The sequence below is a fragment of the Pleurodeles waltl genome, chromosome 11 (genome assembly GCF_031143425.1).
Source record: "Pleurodeles waltl isolate 20211129_DDA chromosome 11, aPleWal1.hap1.20221129, whole genome shotgun sequence".
In the NCBI taxonomy this organism is placed as follows: Eukaryota; Metazoa; Chordata; class Amphibia; order Caudata; family Salamandridae; genus Pleurodeles; species Pleurodeles waltl.
This window is the reverse complement of record NC_090450.1, coordinates 859,607,429-859,627,218: the sequence shown is the minus strand read 5'-3', so window position 1 is coordinate 859,627,218 and position 19,790 is coordinate 859,607,429. Positions and strand designations below refer to the sequence as shown.

The 19,790-nt window shown below is 39.7% G+C and overlaps 1 protein-coding gene across 1 annotated transcript in view; it reads left to right on the top strand.

The window, feature by feature from the left end:
- MYO18B (myosin XVIIIB) overlaps window positions 1-19,790 on the top strand; it is a 1,377,385-nt gene that overhangs the window by 658,424 nt on the left and 699,171 nt on the right. The window contains exons 17-18 of the mRNA XM_069214702.1: window positions 578-791; window positions 8,241-8,350. Of these exons, the coding sequence (XP_069070803.1) occupies window positions 578-791; window positions 8,241-8,350 (324 nt within the window). The remainder of the gene's footprint in view (window positions 1-577; window positions 792-8,240; window positions 8,351-19,790) is intronic.

The following is a 19,790-nucleotide window of genomic DNA, read 5'->3' as shown; positions in this document are numbered from 1 at the left end:
CCATTCCATGTACAGTTTAGCATGGATTTCTGATATTGTGCTTTTTGGAATTTGGAGGAACTGCCCCTTTGATGGCAACCGCCCATTCTTATAAGCTAATTCCAGGCTACTGGTCTGGGACATTATATTTGGTCTTAGGTTTCCAGGCTGGTATGGGACCTTTTGTGTTTTGTGTTTTTATAAAATTACATGAACTAGCGGTGAAAGCTTGCGTTAAAGATTGTAATTTAGAGATTGTTTTGTTATGCTTCTAATCCAGACTGGGTAAATTGTCACTGCACTTTGCCTGTTCAAGGTTTTAGCCTTCATGGATCCTACTGGCTGAGGCTTAGCTCAGAGAATTTAAAGATAATGTTTGCTGGGAAGGAAAAGTAATTTTCATATCACAAATGTAGAAAACCTTTGAGTAATCAAGTTAAGCATATTGAGGTTGCACCATCTGCTACCAATTGATGATCAAATATCAGTGATTTTTACTATTTTACATTAAAGCTTCACCACTGAAAGTTTTTAATCTTGTATTTAAAAAATGCCATTCAGGGTCTTCAACTTCTTACATCTCTTTTTGCCATTCCAGGATGCACTGACAAATTTGATCAAACGATCCCAAATCCATTTTGTCCATTGCCTTGTTCCAAGTTCTGGAACAGAAGGTTGTGAATGGAACATTTCACATCCTTGCAGACCTGGAGCAGAAATAGAGACGTTGAAGGCTGCAATTGATGTTCCAACATTGAGAGTACAACTATTTGGGGTACAGCTACTTGACGCATTACGCCTGTACAGACTAGGTGGGTAGACATTTTTGTGGACATGGAAATAGATAATAAGGTTTCATCTTGCATAGCAGAAATTCTGAATCAAATTGTTACCGTTGTTTTGTTTAATTTATCGTAAGCTGTTTGGTTGAAATCTGATAGAAAGCAGAATACCAGGGGGAATTGCTTCTTTCAAACATCAGACAATACCCCAGTTTTACATCAGTTTAAAATGCCCATGTGTTAAGGATTTAAGGACTTGGTGAAATTTGAATGAGTTTCTTTTATAGCCTAAAGCAAATATGTTCTTTCTTGAATATTGCTTTCCTAATATCAAAATTCCAGTATTCTGAAATATGTTGAACCAAGCGCAACATACTTACTATCATACTTTGGACCATTGATTTAGTTTACTCATGTTGGCCCTGATTTGAATAAAGAACTTTTATATCAATATAAACAGAATTATTATGGTCTTATCCTAGATTCTGGTCTTTGTGTCACATTACAGTCAATTTATTTCAATATTTAATTGTGAGACTAAAAAGAAAAAATGTGCCTCGTACATGATCAAAAATCTGGTGAATAAACACTCTTCTCAATAGTGCTTTATATTAGGTATGATTTATATCAATTGTAAACTAAGTCCAGTTCAGATGGTTAACTGCTCTGTTCCCCGGACTCTTTATTCATACCCTTTGTACTTCTTATGATGGTTTGTTGCTATTATATGATGGGTCCATCTGAAGAAGGCGCATATGTTTGTATTATTTGCAGGCATTACTTTCAATAGGGTCTCTCAACCTTTTCATGCTGCAAGTCTTCTGTATACGAGGAGCTATATGTTTTATGAATGTGCTAAATATCAACACACAGGCTCCATTTTCAGGGGCAGCTCCTCCGCAATAGCGGAGGAGCGTCTCCCCACTGGCTAAGAGCCACCAGCAGAATATTGTTTTATTTTTCTGCTACTGGCTCAGCCAGCATGTGAAGGGAGGGGTGGGACTGGGCCTTGGGAGGTGGGAGGGGTCATGAGGAGAGAGTGCACTGAGTGCGCGTTTGTGTTTGAATGGCCTACAATGGCCATCCAAACAAACATGCACACTTAGGTTTCTCCAGCCGGGCTCTTAACAGAGCCGGACTGGAGAAACTGCACAGGCCCCAGAGTTGTGTCTGAGTGACAGTCTAAGCAGCTCAGACCAATCCTGGGGCAGCTTTCATACTAACTTGAGCATGTAAGCTGCACCTGGATTGCTGGGGAGCCTGGACACCAGAACAGGAAAGGAGGATGAGCGAAGCAGCAGGAGAGGATGATGGCAGCAATGAACGGTAAGTCATTTAAAAAAAATCTTTATTTCAGCCACAGCTGCCCAATCCACCCACTCCACCACTCCCCCTGATATTTACGATAGCCACCGCTGTCCATTTTATGCCTGCATCTTTGGAAGATATATTATACCTCTGGGAGTTTCATCTTAATAGTCACATGCTTATTGATGCATCAGAAATAAAATGTTATGTTGTGCTTACTAAGATGTACTTCTTGATTTGAATTCTAAAGTGTGGGCACTCTTTGGTGCATTGCAAAATGAACCAAATATTGGTACTCAAATGTATACCAGGATAATATTCAGTCAATGCTTATATACATCCGTAGCTATGATGTCATCTGATTAAATATGAATGTAACCACTCAGTCGCAGGTAATCAATGACAACATTCCCTGTTCTGTAAAGTTTGTTTGGGTAATGTACAAAAACAAAATGAATCCTGCTCATTAGTTTTGGTGCATTAAATCTCAAGCAATTTTCTGTTCCAGGTACCTTCCTATGAACACATTTTTATTCAGAAAAACTTCCTCTTAACAGAAAACATGAATATTTGAATATGTAAAAAGTATGACATTACGTAGTTGACCTAAAATAACTGTCTGTTCATATGTAATTTAATATGTTAAAATGGCTACATTTATGTAACATGTTTATTTTCTGCATGCAAACATTAGTTTGCATTTTGAGTACTTCTTCAAAGTTTCAGATCCTCTAAGACAATTGGTCTCATTCCCCAAAAATGTGCGCCAATATGATTTAAGTATATTTGATTTGTACAAAGTTAAAAAATAAGGGCAGGTTTGCTTATTCAGACATGCATGCACAGTTACAGAAACCCTCATACTCATCTTTTCATTAAGGTGAAGCTGAATTGTGGGTGTAGTCTGACACAATTCCAGAAATGCTTGTGTTCAATTATATATCATACATTTGCCGGTCAGGGGGCCACTCTCTGCAAGTGTCACTCCTGGCCCTCCTGAGCTCTGGTCCACAATATTTCTATAAGTCCTTGGAAAGCTGTAGGAAGAAATTAGGTCAGTTTCTCATAAAAACTGATAATGGGGGATTTAACAGTGAGCCTTAAGATTTTTGCTTTGCCACATCGATTTATTGTTGATGTCTCCAACAGACTATCATCCCTCAGAAGAGAAAATAAATTAGGAAGGTGGTAGCACAACATTGTTGCACAGCTAGTTTACAAGTAAATCTGGTATTCAATCAGTGAGTAAGGGATATGTGTAACTGAAAATACAGACTAAAGACAAAGTAACCAAATTACATCAACATTTTTCCATATTTACAAGCTTTGTATTTGTGAATGTTTATCAGTTGTGATGGCTCTCTCACATTAACTGTTATCTGTTGGAGCCTTACCTAATTTTAATCAGGGGACATATTGGACAGTTCTTGGTCAGCTTGTATAGTTTAGAAATCTATATTGAGTGAAAATTCAATATTTTAACTGGAAATAGTTGAAACTAGAAAAAAAAGAAGAAAGCTATTTTTTCAGTACTACTCAAAAGCGAAAATTGTGAAAGTAAACAGTCTTTGAATCTGTGAATTAGTGAAGGTGTATAACTTTAGAATGAAAGACATCAGACTGACAAAGACTGTAGATTTGGTGAGCTTTCTAGATGCAAACAGGATGTGTTTCTGCTTAATGTATACTTCAAGTGGTAAACAGCTCCTTCCTGGGTTCCTTATTCATTTAGAAATTAAGAGAAAATGTATTTAGACACAAAGGGCTGTCTCTTATGCTAAACAGAAAAAAAAATATTGACATGTCACTTGTTTTCATTTAAAATACTCTGATGATGCACAAGTGATTTATTAGATCTCAGGTATATTTAATCCTTATTCAACAGTGTTGAACGTGGGTTTCAGTTTTGGATTGAAAACAGGACAAAGCTGTGCAAATACCAGTGCTTTTTAAATTTACATTAACATTAGAATGGTTACATTGGTGTTAAACAGAGGACAAAAATGCAATTTTTAGATGATAAAGCAGAATACAAACTATAATAATTGCATAGTCTTTCTCATACTTAATTTGGATATTTTTTCCCTTTGCCATTAAACTCTACATTGGTGTTGTCTACTTCACAAGTGCATTCGCTTAGCAATGTTAAGTTTAATTTTCACATGTGATCTGTGTTGATGATGTGAGTCTATATTTCAAATTGGAAAGTGAATAGGCTGCACATGCAAATAGAGGAGACAATCCCAGTTTTAATTAGTTGGCCCTGATGCTGAACCATAATTTCTACCATACCCTGGTAACTATTTAAATATTTACTTATTGATCACAATTGTAGTCTGCCAAAACTGGTATTGGAGACCAAGCTACAACATGTATAGTAGAAGGAGCCTATTAACAAAAGTACCAGCTGTTCTTCACCTACTCCTAGATAATCTCTGCCTACGCAATTATGCAATTAAAATGCAACCTCCAGTTGAACATTTGGGGAGGTAGGTGTTTCTAACAGTTTAACAGGAGTGGAAGTATGTATCCAATCTGGCTGCACTACAGGAAAATTATTTGCCTTAGTAAATGGGACCTGTCTTCCTCATGTTGGCTGCAGGGAGAAAGAGTATTCTCCCTTGTTTGAGGTGCCTTTGCCTGTGAATACATTGAGAGCTCTACAACTCATGAATCCCTGGTTAAATATTTAGTAGCCAGGGAGCAAAGCTGTCCTGAGCAAATCTGACCTGAGCATTGTCTCTGAGCAAGATCTCTTACTCTTAAAAACTGTTCATACGAAAAACTTGTTACATTTCTGAAACCGACAAAGACGTTGCTCACTAATGTCCTAAGTGATTCAAAGTAAATTTTTTCATTTTATATTCAAACACTTTTTTTTAACTTGGCATAAAAATTATAAAAATTGTTATAACTGCAAATCCACCATTACTCTGATTACCGAATTGGTGAAAAATGAAAGGAAGACATTGGATAAAATAGGAAATTCATAGGGATTATTTAATGGCTAGTACCAATTCAATTCAGGACCCTAAAAATCGCTAGCCCACCATATCCTGTTTTCTTCACTAAGAGCACATGTTTTTCCCTTCAGTACTTCATGTGTCAATAACTAGGAAGAATACTATGGGATTTGAGCTATACAGTTTAGTTCTGACCATGACCTTTTTTCTAGTAACAGTTATATTAAGATTTGTGGCTGACATTGGTTTTGAGATTTGTGTTAATACTTATTGTGTTGATCAAGCCTGGGAAGTTCTGGAATTGATTATGGCTTTACAAAATGCATTATTTCTCTCCTTTATGATACCTTCTTTCACAGACAGTTCCTTTTGTACACTTGATATAGCACTGCACATTACCATACCTGTGATGATGCTTCTAGTTTTTCTTTGCACCTAAGGACTACTTCCTTTTGGGATATGTTCTATGTTACTCCCACAATTGTTTTACATGTTTAACTTGTGTGTGACTTCAGGACATATTTTTCATTTGTTTATGATCTTTAAACAAAGACTTTAGCATGTGCACAATTGTATTGAGGATTCAGTAGTAAATAGGGCATCTGCCTGCTTGATTTCTCTTGTTGGACAGTGTGAGAAAGTCATCCTTTTAGCCATTTTTACCCCAATTTTTGCTGACTGATACTGGTGGTAACTCACTCTGATTGTACCCTGGGCTCTGCTAGCAAGGCCCAGAGCCAGTCCTCTGATGAAAAAGGTATATGATAGTTAGGTATATTTATAATTGGCAATGATAGACCCTCGTATAAAAGAAGTCCCTAGTATCTAAGAGATTCAAACTACCTATAGGTTTCTAGTATACAATAGAGTAGGAAGATTTAGAGGTCCAGTATATTTCCTGCACTGGAATATGCATTGCTGTGTTGCCTCCTGTCACTTTTACAGGCAGCCCTGCTGTGCAGACTGTCTTTAAAATTAAAACATATGTAAATTAGACTTTGAAATTAAAGGTAATTCCATAGTGATAATCTACCTCATTTTTTACATATGCTATCCTAAGGTCTCCCCTAGGCACCCCAGGGGTGGGGTGCCATGTAACTTTAAGCAGGGACATTATAAAAAATGTTTTATATGCTCCGGTGAGGGAAAAACTGCCTATTTTGTTTTTCCTCATTGTTGATACTTAGCTCCCTAGGCTAACATTAAAATATGTTTATTTAAGCATACATATTGCTAGGAATGGGCTAGAATTGTAATCTTACTCAAGGACTCAAAAGCCAACTAAGATTAACCACGACCAGGCCTAAAATTCAGGTTCCCCCAGCTGAAAGTTCTGGAGCTCCAGACTTCCATGATTTGACCAAGGCCTCGCGGAAAAGCAATCCAACAACGTCTGATATACCAATGTGTTAGATCTGACAGCCTTAGGGTGGTCTTCCCCCAAACATTTTGATTTCCTCCTCCATTTGTTTTCTGATCTCATTTTTATTGGTCTTAGAATTGCTAACCAGTGCTAAAGTGTGAATGTTCTTTCCTTTAAACATTATAAAATTGGCTTACACCCAATGGACAGTTAATTTATCTGTAAGACCCTGGTAAAGTGGTGTTACATGCACCCGAGGTCTGTAAAATAAATGCTATTAGGGGGCCTGCAGCAGTGTTTGTGCCACCCACTTAAGTAACGTTTTTAAAAAAAATGTCTCAGGCCTGACATTGCAGCCTGTGTAAGCAGTTTAAACACCCCTTTTCTTAAAATGGGAATATAAACTTTTTTCCAGGCTTAAACCTTACTCTTTAATACATAACTCACCCTTAGGGCACCCCATTAATAGCCCATAGGGCGGGGTGCAGTGTATTTAAAAAGTTGGACATGTACTTTTAGCTTACTTCTTCCATAGGATAACGTTGGGTTAACTTATTACATTTATTAAGTGATAACATTTGTTTGGAGCAGTTAGAAAGTGCATGTTTGGTGTCTAGGGAATTGAAATATAAAGTCCTCTATAATGGTAAATTCATATTTTAGTCACAATTCTGAAAATGTCACTTTTAGAAAGTTGGTATTTAAAATAAATGAAATGGATCTCAATTAAACCTGGATCTCATCATACACATGGGGTTGTAGATTGTACTGCTGGTAATGTGTTGCCCTTCATTTCACAAGTACTGCTGACTCAGCAAAACATTAAATCTAGATCTCAATCAATTTAACCATGCTCCCTCCTCATTGCATTTTGCTTTTTTCAGTAGGATGATGTTTAGATGAAAGGTTTCATGGTGATGTTTCCAGTTACTGAAGCAATGACAAACGTAGTGTCCATTCTTGCAAGCCTACCTATTTAGTTGGAAGTCTTATAAAGCTGTGCAGGTCTATGTTCACAGAAACTACAAAACAATCTGCAGTCTGAATTACATTCTAACATTGTTGAGTAGAAGAAATTAATTTGTGTGTTTCATGACCGCTATTAGATGTTCCTCACATACTACAAATCTGTGTTCTAGTCAAAGGTAATTCTGCATTTATAGGTTTTACAACTTTCCTGAAGCATTTGTAGTTGGGTGCCGATTCATGATCGGTCCCAAAGCTTTTCAGAGCTTTGGCCGAAAAAAACCCCTAGGGATCTGCATCTGAGCTTTTTCCTGTTGATGTTTTTTTGAGTTATCTGATCCTATGTTGCTGTCCAACATTCTTGGTTGGGTTTAATTTGGGGGCAACATTTTTAATATACCCTTCAGCCTTTCTTCCAGTGTGCTTTGGGTACCATACAGAGAACTTAACCTCTTCTTCTACTCTTACTTTCTGAAGTAAGAAGCAAAATTGTCTGGTTCACAGACAGTTTCATCATCCACTGTCAAATTACAGTGATATTACCAGGAGTGCCAAAAATAGTAAAAGCAAACACATAGATAGATACATAGAATAGATAGATAGATAGATAGATAGATAGATAGATAGATAGATAGATAGATAGATAGATAGATAGATAGATAGATAGATAGATAATGGGCAGGGTGCCTGATGACAATATGATTGCTAGGTGGAGCTGCCAATATGAATGAAGGTAATTAGATGAAGCGTTATGGACTGCTTTGGCTGAAAACTGTAGAACTGTTCTGGTCTTCAAGTTCATGTGCTTATTCAGAAAAAAATACATAATTTGTAAGACAGTTCACTTTTTTATAATTAATCGATTTTGCATTACCACAGGATACAGCCATCGAATGGGGATTGTTGAGTTCAGACGCCGGTTCCAGGTCTTGGCGCTACCAGCAATGAAGAAGTATACATCAGCATATGATGCAACAGATGAGAATAAGGTGGGATACACAAGGTTATTAGAAGGAAATCCCTGGAGCAACATCTACCATTGCAAATCAGTTTTGTGAAGATGATGGGGAATTAGCAAGCAGAGTGTGTGCATGTGAAAAATTAGACTCTTCAACAATTTCTTGATGTACAGCGTGAAATGCAAGACAAATCATAACTACCACTGCTTTTTTATCAAAGTATAATCTTATGATATAAGTTGAATATATACCAGCATTACACTTCACATACAATAATACATTTAGCAACAAATGTTCATAGGGTAGACGTGGTAACTGAATAGGCATGGATTTAACCACAGAAAGTAGGAGTGTGAAATTTGAATTGGACACATGTATTATTATAGAAAACAATATTTTTTATTTAAATTCAAGAGAAAGAATAACAGTTATTGAACTCTTCGTGGCAGTTTAGGTTCATCGGGGCAAGACTACAGAGTGCTATCATTTGTCAAGTATAAACACATAAAGACATGCCACTTATAGCAGATTTAAAACATCTGAATGAAAGAGATTACAATTTCGAGGGCTGATACCTTGTAATCCCATTACAGCATCACTACTTAATTAAGGTTATGTTTACAATTATGTGAACCTCACTACCAGAACCTTACAACTAAAATTACTTCCTAAAAGTACCATTAATTTAATGAATGTGTAGCTAATTCTATTATTTGTATAACATAATCTGGCTCTTATTATGACCTTTACTTTACAATAAATTCATTATTCTTAACTAAACCAGGTTACTAACCACAGTCCTAACCAATAATCCTATGTAATAATTCATTGAAATCAAAAGTAATTTACTTAAATATTCACAATCCAACCATAATGCGATTGGGAGAATTAAACTCATTACTTTTTGCCCCTATGTTTTTCAGGGTGCTTCCTGATGCAGTATTTCTCAGGTTGGGCCCTATTTTATTTAAAAGAAAAATCCATCTCATCAGAAGCTTGACCAGGAGATCTTTTTTTCCTCTGATTTTCCAAATCCAGTTTCAGAGCGTGTTCTCTATGCACCTTAGCAGGGTGGCTGACTTTTCTCACCAGAATTCCTTCTTTTTCAGTTTAGGGTCTGACAGAAGGCTCGTAAACCTCCTGTTTCTTCTCTCAACACATCAACTCTGTTATGTCAATAGGATTTTCTGCAGAGAAGTCTCCTTCTCCTTGCATTCAAGTGAGAACAACAATGGGGCTGTCTGCTTCTTTGGCTGAATTCCATGGTGGGTCTGATATCAGCAGGATTGCCACTTGGGCAGCTTTTTACAATGTCATCCTCCGCTACAGTCTCCAAGTGAGTGATAATGGAGAGTTAGAGTTTCGGTCCATAGTACTATATTCTGCTGCTTTTGTTAAGTGTTTATTTTGAATATTTGATACCATTTTCTGCGTGTTTGAGCATTGTCTCACCTGCTGTTTATTTCAGTATATAGATATATCGAGTCAGCTGCCATTTGAATTGGCACATCCCAAGCTATTCATTAAGGGGATGAGGAAGTGGCTACTAGAGGTAACTGCACAATTATTTGCCAGTAATCTTCATTACTTCTAGGGCCATATTTCTCATCCCAAAATGTATAATCTCATCCCTCTCACACATTACTCTTGCTTTTGGACAATGTTCATTGGCTTGGAGATTACAGGTAGTAGTTTGGGAGTGTACACCTTTTATGGTATCCACCCCAAGGTGGGAGTAATTTAAAAAATAAAATTGTAGATATCTTTCTTTGAGGGACAAAGTCCTCAAGCAGTAAGAAATGTGACAAAAAAGGTAGCATCTGGCTTAACAAAGATTACTGCGAAGTGATTAAGCCATTAATGTAGAAGAAAGGTTGCCTTTGGGTAGAGCATTGTGGAACATTCTAAACTCCTGCTGAATTCACTATACTAAAGTTTATTTTTTTATTATCTTTATTAAGATTTCCAATTTTCCTTTACATGCGCCAATAGACAGTCTTAAATGTTCAATGTTAAAAGTTCAATAAATAGTAGTATTAAGTAATGAACCGGTCATCCTGGTGTCTCTCTATTGCACAAATACAGACTATGGGCCTTATTAATAGTTTGGTGAACGGGAAAACCCACCCGTCAAACTCCTGACTACTCAGCCGGAGTTATCAAGAGTTTCCTACTAGGTCGTCGGGCGGAATCCTCAGTTTTCGCCTGCTAGCCTAGTGGGAAACAAGCTACAGCCTAGTCTCTGGCTCATAATCGAGCCAGCGGCAATGCTGTAGCCCGCAGGGTACACCAGCACCCTCGCAATGTTCACTGTCTGCAAAGCTCAACATTGCGATGATGCTGGGCAGAGGGCCCCTCCACTGCCCATACCAAGTGCATGGGAATTTCAGGGGCCCACCTGTGACCCCCTGCACCTGTTCTCCACCAGCCTTTTCATGGCGGTGTTACCGCCATGAAAAGGCTGGCAGAGAACAAGGTCATAATCCGCATAGCAGCGCTGCATGCAGTGCTGCCCTGGCGGATTACGATCTCCGCCACCGCCAGGCCACTGGGATCATGGATCCTGTTGGTGCTGGCGGTTCACTGGTGGACTGACCACAAGGGTTTTAATGTGGGGGTTAGACTGCCATAACAGAAGCAGTCCTGATGGCCACTGCGAGTGTGGCAGTCTGAAGATTGCCACACTCGTATTGAGGTGAGGCCCTGTATGTCTTTAACAGCTTAGAAAGTATTTAGATCAAAGCAGACATAACATTAGTTCACCTTGTTCTTTCTAGTTTTATTATTTGATAGTAATACCAAGAGTCTTTAACCCAAGAGAATAATAGTACTACTACCCAATAAGGGAGGTACACAACTTCATGAGAAAGAACAAGTGGAGTGCTAATAGCAGAGGCATTTACAAGTATCAGTACATCTGGTTGGGCCGTAATACCTTCTCTATTGCCAAAGGGAGATGAGTTCAACCTTTCTTCTGGGTTACTTTGTCATCTGTCTATAATCATGAATAGTGGTCAACAAGGTCAAGTAGAAAAAAAAGGGGTGGGGCTGGCCAATGTGCGATCAGGGATTAAGAAAAGGAGGGGGTGTGGGGAAACCATATAACAGCATCACCAACTTGATCCTTCATATACATAGTGTTTTTGACACTTTGCTTGCAAACATAGGATTTCACTAGAATACATATCACAATGGTATTTTATGTACTACAGACCTTTGCTGTGGGTGATCTGGAATCCATGGCACTGAACTAACATGCCTGTCTTAGTTAGTTGGATAGAAGTGGCTAAGCCAATAGGGTTCGGTGTTTGTAAGCATTTCAGAGATTGTATTGCTCTTATACCGCTCGTGTGGTGCTTCCAGGGTAGAGTGTATATTGATCTCAGTATATTCATGTATGCTTAGGTACTGCTGGTTAAACATGATAGTTAAATCCCTTAGGGTGTCATTATGAGTTTGATGGACGGAAAAGGCCATCCTCCAAACCCCCACGGTCAGGTTGCCGCCAGTGCGGCTGCCTTCCTGCAGGCCCCATTACGAGTTCCCCACTGGGTCAGCGGGGAACAACCTACAACATTGACGCCGGCTCATAATTGAGCCAGCAGCAATGTTGCAGTGCGTAGGGTGCACCAGCACCCATCGCGCCATTCACTGTCTGCAGACAGTGAACAGCATGACGGGGCTGGCCATGGGGGACCCGGCATTGCCCATCCCAAGTGCTACTGCCATGTAACAGCTGGCGGAGAGGGTGGTCGCAATCCCCAGGGCAGCACTGAGGATTAGGACCGCAACCTACCGCCAGTCCCTCCTGTGTAGGTAAACTGGCGGTGCTAGTGGTCCAACCGTGGCGCAATCGCCACAATCGTAATGTGGTGGTCAGACTGCCGCCAAAACGGTCAGACCACCACTCTGGCGGCAGTCAGACCACCACTGTCACCTCCAGGGTTGTAATGAGGCCCTTAGTGGTGGGTTACCAAATAGGCAAATTAAACGCAGGTCTATGGGCCCCACTCCTTTTAGGGGCCCTGTGACAACAGATCTAAATAATATTGATGTGGTCTTGAAAGAAAATTGCAATCAAGCTTCCTTAAATTGTTTCAAAAAGATAGAAAAAAAATAATCAACTCAAAGAAACGAAAACTTTACATTAGAGACTCTATAGAAGAAATACTGTATTCATGTAATGTACCCATTACCAACTTCAAGTACATAAACCATAGAGACCAGATTCACATAACAGTTAAGACCAGCTGTATGACCTAGAGTTTTGCGACTCGCAATTTGGGACTGATTTGTGAGTCGCAAATTGTGAGTTGCAAAACCATATATTATACAGTCTACCTCACACTGTTTACGATGCCCAATGGGGTTGCAAATGACCTACCTCATTAATATTCATGAGGTAGGTCGCAATTTGCACCCCCATTAAGAATGGCTGCACTCACAGGGATGGCGGCCTGCTGGGGACAACCTGCCACCATGTCTGTGACTGCTTTTAAATAAAGCAGTTTTTTTCTAAATGCAGCTTGTTTTCCTTAAAGGAAAACGGGATGCATTTCAAAAACAAAAATGAAACGTTTTCTTTTCATTTTTTCAGAGCAGGCAGTGGTCCATGGGACCACTGCCTGCTCTGAAAAAATATTTTCGCCACCATTCATAAAGGGAAAGGGGTCCCCTGGGGACCTCTTCCCCTTTGTGAATGGATTAGCACCAATTTAAAATTGGTGCTAGCTGTGATTGTTTTGTGACCTCCTGAACATTCCTGGTCACAAAACAATCATACATTGCACTGTGACTCAAAATTAGGAAGGGAACGCCCCTTCCTTATTGCGACTCGCAAACCATATTTGCGATTCAGTAAAGAGATCACTGAATAGTAAAATTGGGTTTGTGCATCACCAAAAGCTCTTTTCTTGTCGCAAAGACGCCGATTCTGCAAATCGGGCAGTTTGCAACAAGAAAAAACCTTTGCACATGTGGCCCTTAGTCTCCTATAAGCTCATCTCCCGTCAGCTGTCAGTTTGTAAAAACAATTGGTTCAAACTACGTACGTGTAATGTTCAGTTTTATGTAATAAAATTGGTTTATTAAAATTGTTGGTTGGTAAAATTAAAAACGTATTAGGAGATCATTTGCGAGGGCGGGTGGGCCTGAAATTTCGACTGCTTAGTGGCCTTCACAGGGTTTAATCCGGCACTGAAGGCACTGCACCCATATTTGGTCACAGAGCTTTATATAGTTATGGAATCCATACATGTTTTCTTTTCATGCCTCTCTAGCCTAATTAGCACTGACATCCACTCCAAGTGGGATGGTATGTTAGCCCTAAGCATATGTCCAAGATTGGAGACTTTTAGTCCCACATTTATACTTTTTCACACAAAACTGCACAGTTTTGCGTGAAAAAGTTTACCTCCGGCCAGCGACATTCCCAGATGCCAGCCGGCATCTTATTTATGGAATGGTGCAATCCGGCACAAAGGGTGGTGGTGGCAGAAGAGCGTTTTGCACCAAAAAATGACGTTAGGCTGGTTAGAGTAAAAAATGATGACTCTAACCAGCCCAGCATAATTTCTTGAAGCAAAACCTACCATACCACGTAACTCCTGTCTTATAAAACATAAGAGTCATGCCCGCCAACCCAATGGCCAGCACAGGGGAGAAGGGTCCCCTGGGAATGGCCATTGCACCCAGTGCCATGTAGGGGGGCCCATTTCAGCACCCCCAATGGCATTTAAAAAAATAATGCAAAATACTTACCTCTACTTACCTCTACTTATCTTGGATGGAGTCTGCCATCCTCTGCTGTCCCTCTGGTGTGGGTGGGGGTGGTTACAGATGGAGAAATGAGACATCAAATATACCTTGGCTTTAATTGGAACTGCTGCAACATTTCCTTCTTATAAAGCAGTGACACAATATAAGTCGAATCTCATTGGAAGAAAGAGCAAAGCTATCTTGTTTAAGGGTAGATCACAACATGCATGTTGACCCTTCGCCCACACAGCCCATCAACTCCTTCCCTAATGCACCCGCCGTTAACACTGCCACGCCCCTCACTAGACTGCAATAAAGAGAGGCTAACAGCAACATGGATTTGAATATACTGTGGCACGGATCTGTGGTGTCTGTTACAGAAAAAAGAGCTTTACTTCTTATGAAAAGTCTGCTAAATATTCTGGAGAAATGAAATTTGCTATGAAATGAATTATACATTACAACAGCCATCGTTCCACAAGCTGCCCGGGAATGTGAGCAAATTCAGTTAAGACCTTGCGAATTAATAGGACATATTTGACAGTTGGAAAAGGTCAATATTATTATAAAATGGAGGGGGATGAGAGAGGATGCCTACTCAGCACTGTGAAGGAGCTTCTCATTGAAACACGGCGCTATAAGTAGTGCGTAGCATTCTAATGAGTGCAGTGAATGTAAGTAGCTTAGCCGTAACTGTCATTTTTTTAATATTTATTCATGCGTTCATTGCGCTAGAAATCAGAAGGTTTCCAGATGAAGGCAACGTAAAGGGACAGTGTATTCGAAAAAAAGTAAGACATTGAACACTGGTCCTGGAGCTACGAATAAGAGCGTTTTTAACTCTATTCTGTGAGGCAAGCATGTGTAAACAGACAACCAATTGACAGGACTGAAAAACAGTTCAGGGTTCTGAAACATTAAAGGCACAAACAATCAAAACCTTTACTAATAATGAGTTGATGTACGACCACTTTAATCGAAAATCTGTCAACACTAACAGATACTCAAGATGTACTTATTTTTGCTACTATTCTGCCCATTCACAAAAGTATGTCAGAGTACTCCTTTAGTAATATTTCCTATATGCCTACATGCTTATGTGAATCAACACCCATTCCTCCATACCAAATAAGCCACTAAATCTGGACTCCTGTTTAAATATCCAGATTCCACGTTGTGGGTACCTTTTGCGCATCAACCACAATTTTTCCCACTCTTAGGACCTGATTTAAATTTGAGTGGACAAATTAATGTCCACCAGGGCGATGCAGTAAATTCTCCGATGCCCTGTTGGACATCACATCCACAAACCTAAAGTTGTCTGCTGGCAATGCAGATAACTCTTAATATTGGCAGGAACCGCCTTGATGGCTGTTCCTGTCAATACTGTAAAAGTGTAACCAACTGCTTCATCAAGCCTGTGCATCAAACTTTTACAAAGTTTTTCATATTTAATAAACAAACTGCTAAAGCAGGATTTAAAAAAAAAAGAAAAACGAATTTTCTCCCATGGTCTGGGATCCATTATCTCATTATTTAGGGTTCCTCACCGCCAGGTTTTACCTGGTGGTGACCTAAAGCAAAAACAACTACATAACACCATCCAGGGTGAACAATATTATGTGATAGCATCCAGTAGGCTGTACTCTGTTCGGTCGCAGGAGGAGTATGTCTGCGATGGAGCCAGAGTAGGCTTCGTCATCGACCTACTTAAGATCCACCCACCTCTTAATCAGGCAGATGGACCTGGAGTTTGGCAGAGAGGGTACTCTTTCGCTATTGTTATGAAGTGACCACTCTGCCAAACTCTAAATCAGCCCCAGTGTTCAGAGATATTTGCACGTAAAAAACAGGTCAGAACAATAGAAAATGTGTAGTTTTACCAGGCAGAAAAACAAATGGAGAGGAAAACATGCAAACATTCAGTAAAGGTTATTCTCCAGGGCATTTTTATTACACGCAAAAGTGCTGTGCTCAGAATGAGACAATATGTTTGTATGTATACCTGCAGATTTAGGGCATGATTTAGAATTGGTTGTTAACAGAAAATACTTCAGTTTGTGGTGGGAATACTGGCACTAAGTCCAGCAAGAAGACTTGCTTAGTGATATACTCACCTCTCACATCGGTGATGATCTGTAGCTTATTCGTTTGAACTACAGCAAATCTAGCTCAGTCTTCCATACTTCTGAACTTACATTTAGGACCAAATTTACCTTCTTTATACTTGTTAGGAATTCACAAAGGCATTTCTGACAGGTGCAATTCCATTTACAGGGCTGGAGTGGAGATCTCCGGTACAAGCGTAGAGATTTCTGCTGATGTTAATGCCACTTAATGGGTTGAAAGGGGACATTGCTACCTTTTAGTTGGCTGTTTATATGCATCCTTGGCATCCACTGGGAAGCATGGGCGACTATTTTACATGCGCAAAGTATGGCCATTTAGTATTTTTTTTCTCCGAAAAAAACATAGCCACTCATCAAACATTCACTCTCTGCTCCTCTCTTCACTTCCTAGATGCTGCTCGGGCCACTGTTGCCTTTTTGCCTGACAGATTTTCTTTGATCTCTGCCCCATGCCTCCTCTACCCTGCCACAGAGATCCTGCTCATACCGTGAGCTTGGTCGGGATCTGTTTTCCTGCTGCTGGGTTGATTGTGCTGTTACCTATGCCTGGTTGCATCCTCCTTATGAATACAAAACTTGCAAAAATGTAAATATCAAGAAGAGCCGGAATTATTGACTTTGATCACGTACATCAAGTGAGGATTTTAGTTACTTGAATTGCACATTTACATATAAACAAATTAGCATTGCATTGCCTTACTTTCAAACACAGAGAGGTAAGTGATTTGCGAAAATCACATGATTTCAGTCAAGTGGGGAAGGCAGGATTAGTACACAAAGTTGCTGGCTCAGCTACTACACCATGTCTTCTCCTTGGTACTCAGGAACCCTTCATTTCCTGAACAAAGAAGGATGATCGAGTCAATCTGGATGTGAATTGAACTCGTGAACTGAAGACCACAACTTGATACAGCTCACTGAGCAACCCTTCTTGCTGTGTGTAACAAAAAACAGTTTAGTTTAGTTTCAGGAAGCAGTTGAAGGACATTTTGCTTCCTGTCTTAATTTTGTCATAACATTCATTCATTTAATTTCTACTACTTCTACAGTGTCAAGAACCCACTTGTAGGACGGACTGCAGAAGGTAAAACATTACACACTGTACTTAATGCCTTGAGCAAGCACATGGATGGTTAGGAGCGCAGGCATAGAAGTATTTATGAATAACATTCATATTTATATATAAATTATGCCATCACTCGCCTATGGATGCGCAGCACTGAAATGTAGAGTAACCAAAATACTTCTAAACGATCAAGTAACAACATAGAAAAGACAGAAATACACATATCTCAATTTCCATATGTTTTCTCTATCGTTGTGAATGGGTCCATATGATCACTTTGATGAGACAATGACTGCCCAGATATCCTTACTTAAGACCTAGGGGCTGTCAGGATGTGGGCATAGTGCTCCTAGCCAATGTTGAATAGGCCTTTGAGCAGTGAATGTTTTCCCTTACTGGTTGAAGGAATACTATACATAGTATTTAAGACTGTATTTTCCTTAAGGATACAAGGTGGGTGTTTAGGCGTGTTTTTCTCCTTTGAGCAAATTAATTCATGGTGACGTTTTACGAGGCAGAAGAGTCAATTAGTTGCTTTAAATGATAATTGTTCAAACTCAAACGCTTCGGTTGGATGAATGCAGTATAGACTTTGCAGTCATGGATGAATGACGTGAAGAAACATAGGCACATATTTATTAACATTTTTCATCAAGTTTGTGCCACAAACTTTTTGGGGGGAATATTTTGGAATTTACTTTTGCACTGGAAAGTTGCATGAGAGTAACGCTAAGCAATGCTTTGCGGTGCTTTGCATTATTTGCATTCGTAGGAGCTTTCCATTGGCGGTGCATGGACATTTTCATGCAACCACCCATGAGTTTTGATGCAAAACCCTATCTAAAATATTAAATGCGGTTTTGTACCAATAATAATACCTTTTTGAGATTGGTGTTAATTTGGAGAAATGATTTTATGGATCCAACCATTTCCAACTTTGCATGTGTGCTGCACCATCCAGCCCACATCCACAGTGAAAACGTTTTAAAGTTTGCCTAGACAGTATTTTGTACTGGGAGGGTACTCTTCCAGTACACAACCTATACTAGATATGACGCAGACACTTTTAAATTTTGATGCAAATTTATGTGCATAGTGGAAGGCAGCCTGATTACATGCTGTTAGTAAACGAGCAGAACAGTGCCCAATTTAACTAAATATGTCTCTTTCCGGCACTCTCCCTCTCCTGCATCTCAGTGCAGCAACTTTGGTTGCTGTGCTGCCCTGTGTGAGTTTTTAGTGAATCTAACCTCAAGAGTTCCTGGATCTGATTTATGTGTACTTAGAAAACCTGCTCTAATGTGGCTGAGTGAGTTAAGCATTCCATTATGTGCATACCGTCCATCGTGATTAATTTAGCTTAATTTTATTATTTGCAGTCCTCGAAGCAGCAAAGCCTGAGATAGAATACACTCCATTAAAAAAACATTATTTTATTATTCAGTTGTATCAGATTCTCTGGGATTTCATTCATTTCAGAAGCACTTTAGTCTCACCATCTTTTATGTTCCATATATAATCAATATTCTGTTAAGACCTTGATTAGTACACATCAGTGTATCATAATAAAACTCCATCCTTCAATTGCTTCCATGCATACCTTATGGAAGGGTATTTCAGTGTTTTATGTCAACAGTATATCCATGCGAGTGTCCATATCACATGATTCAGATGATACATTGACTCTAGAATCTAGAAGGCATCTGTGAGACATCTTATCCTTAACATTCGGACATGAAGAGAGGATGTGGAAAGTATACAGTGGTCACGAGTCTGCTCTCCCTGAGGCTACCTCCTCTGATTCCCAAAGAGCAAGCTGCCCTCTAATGACATCTTTCCCCTGTGCGAATCAGTTACCATACCAAAAGCAGTTTTTGGTATATAACCAATGGTTTATCACTACTTTTCAGATTGTAAACCATACATGCATTCCATTCCAACTTACATCTATATTACCCTTCCTCCTAACTGCAAATCGAATACCATGAGAACTCAGCTCTGTCTGGATGATTAGAACCCCACTTTACACCAGCCTGGCGGAAAGCCAGTGCTGGGGATCACAGGGGACCCCTACACTGCCCATGGGGGCCCCCCTGCCCAGCAACTATCGGAATGCTCACTGTCTGCCCTGCAGACATTGCGCATTAGGAGGGTGCTGGTTGGCCCCTTCTGTGCTATGGTATTTGACTCGGCTCCATTAATGAAGCCGAGTCCTATATCATAGCAATGTTCCAGCTGGACTGACCAGTGGGAACGCGTATTACAATGTTCCCTCTGGTCAGATCGGTGGAAACATTGTTATATGCTCAGGGGTTACGTCACTGCCATGACGTCCTCCCCGTGAGTCTGGCGGCCTCGCGGTGGGACCGCCAAACTCATAATGAGGCCCTAAATGTCAAAGATGGGTCTGTGTATAAGGCAAAATTGATTTGCCCTGATGTGTACTATGTGAGCACCTAAACACTGAAGTAGTACTTTACTCCGTTTTTATGCCTTGGCTACAGACTGCTTTGCTGTC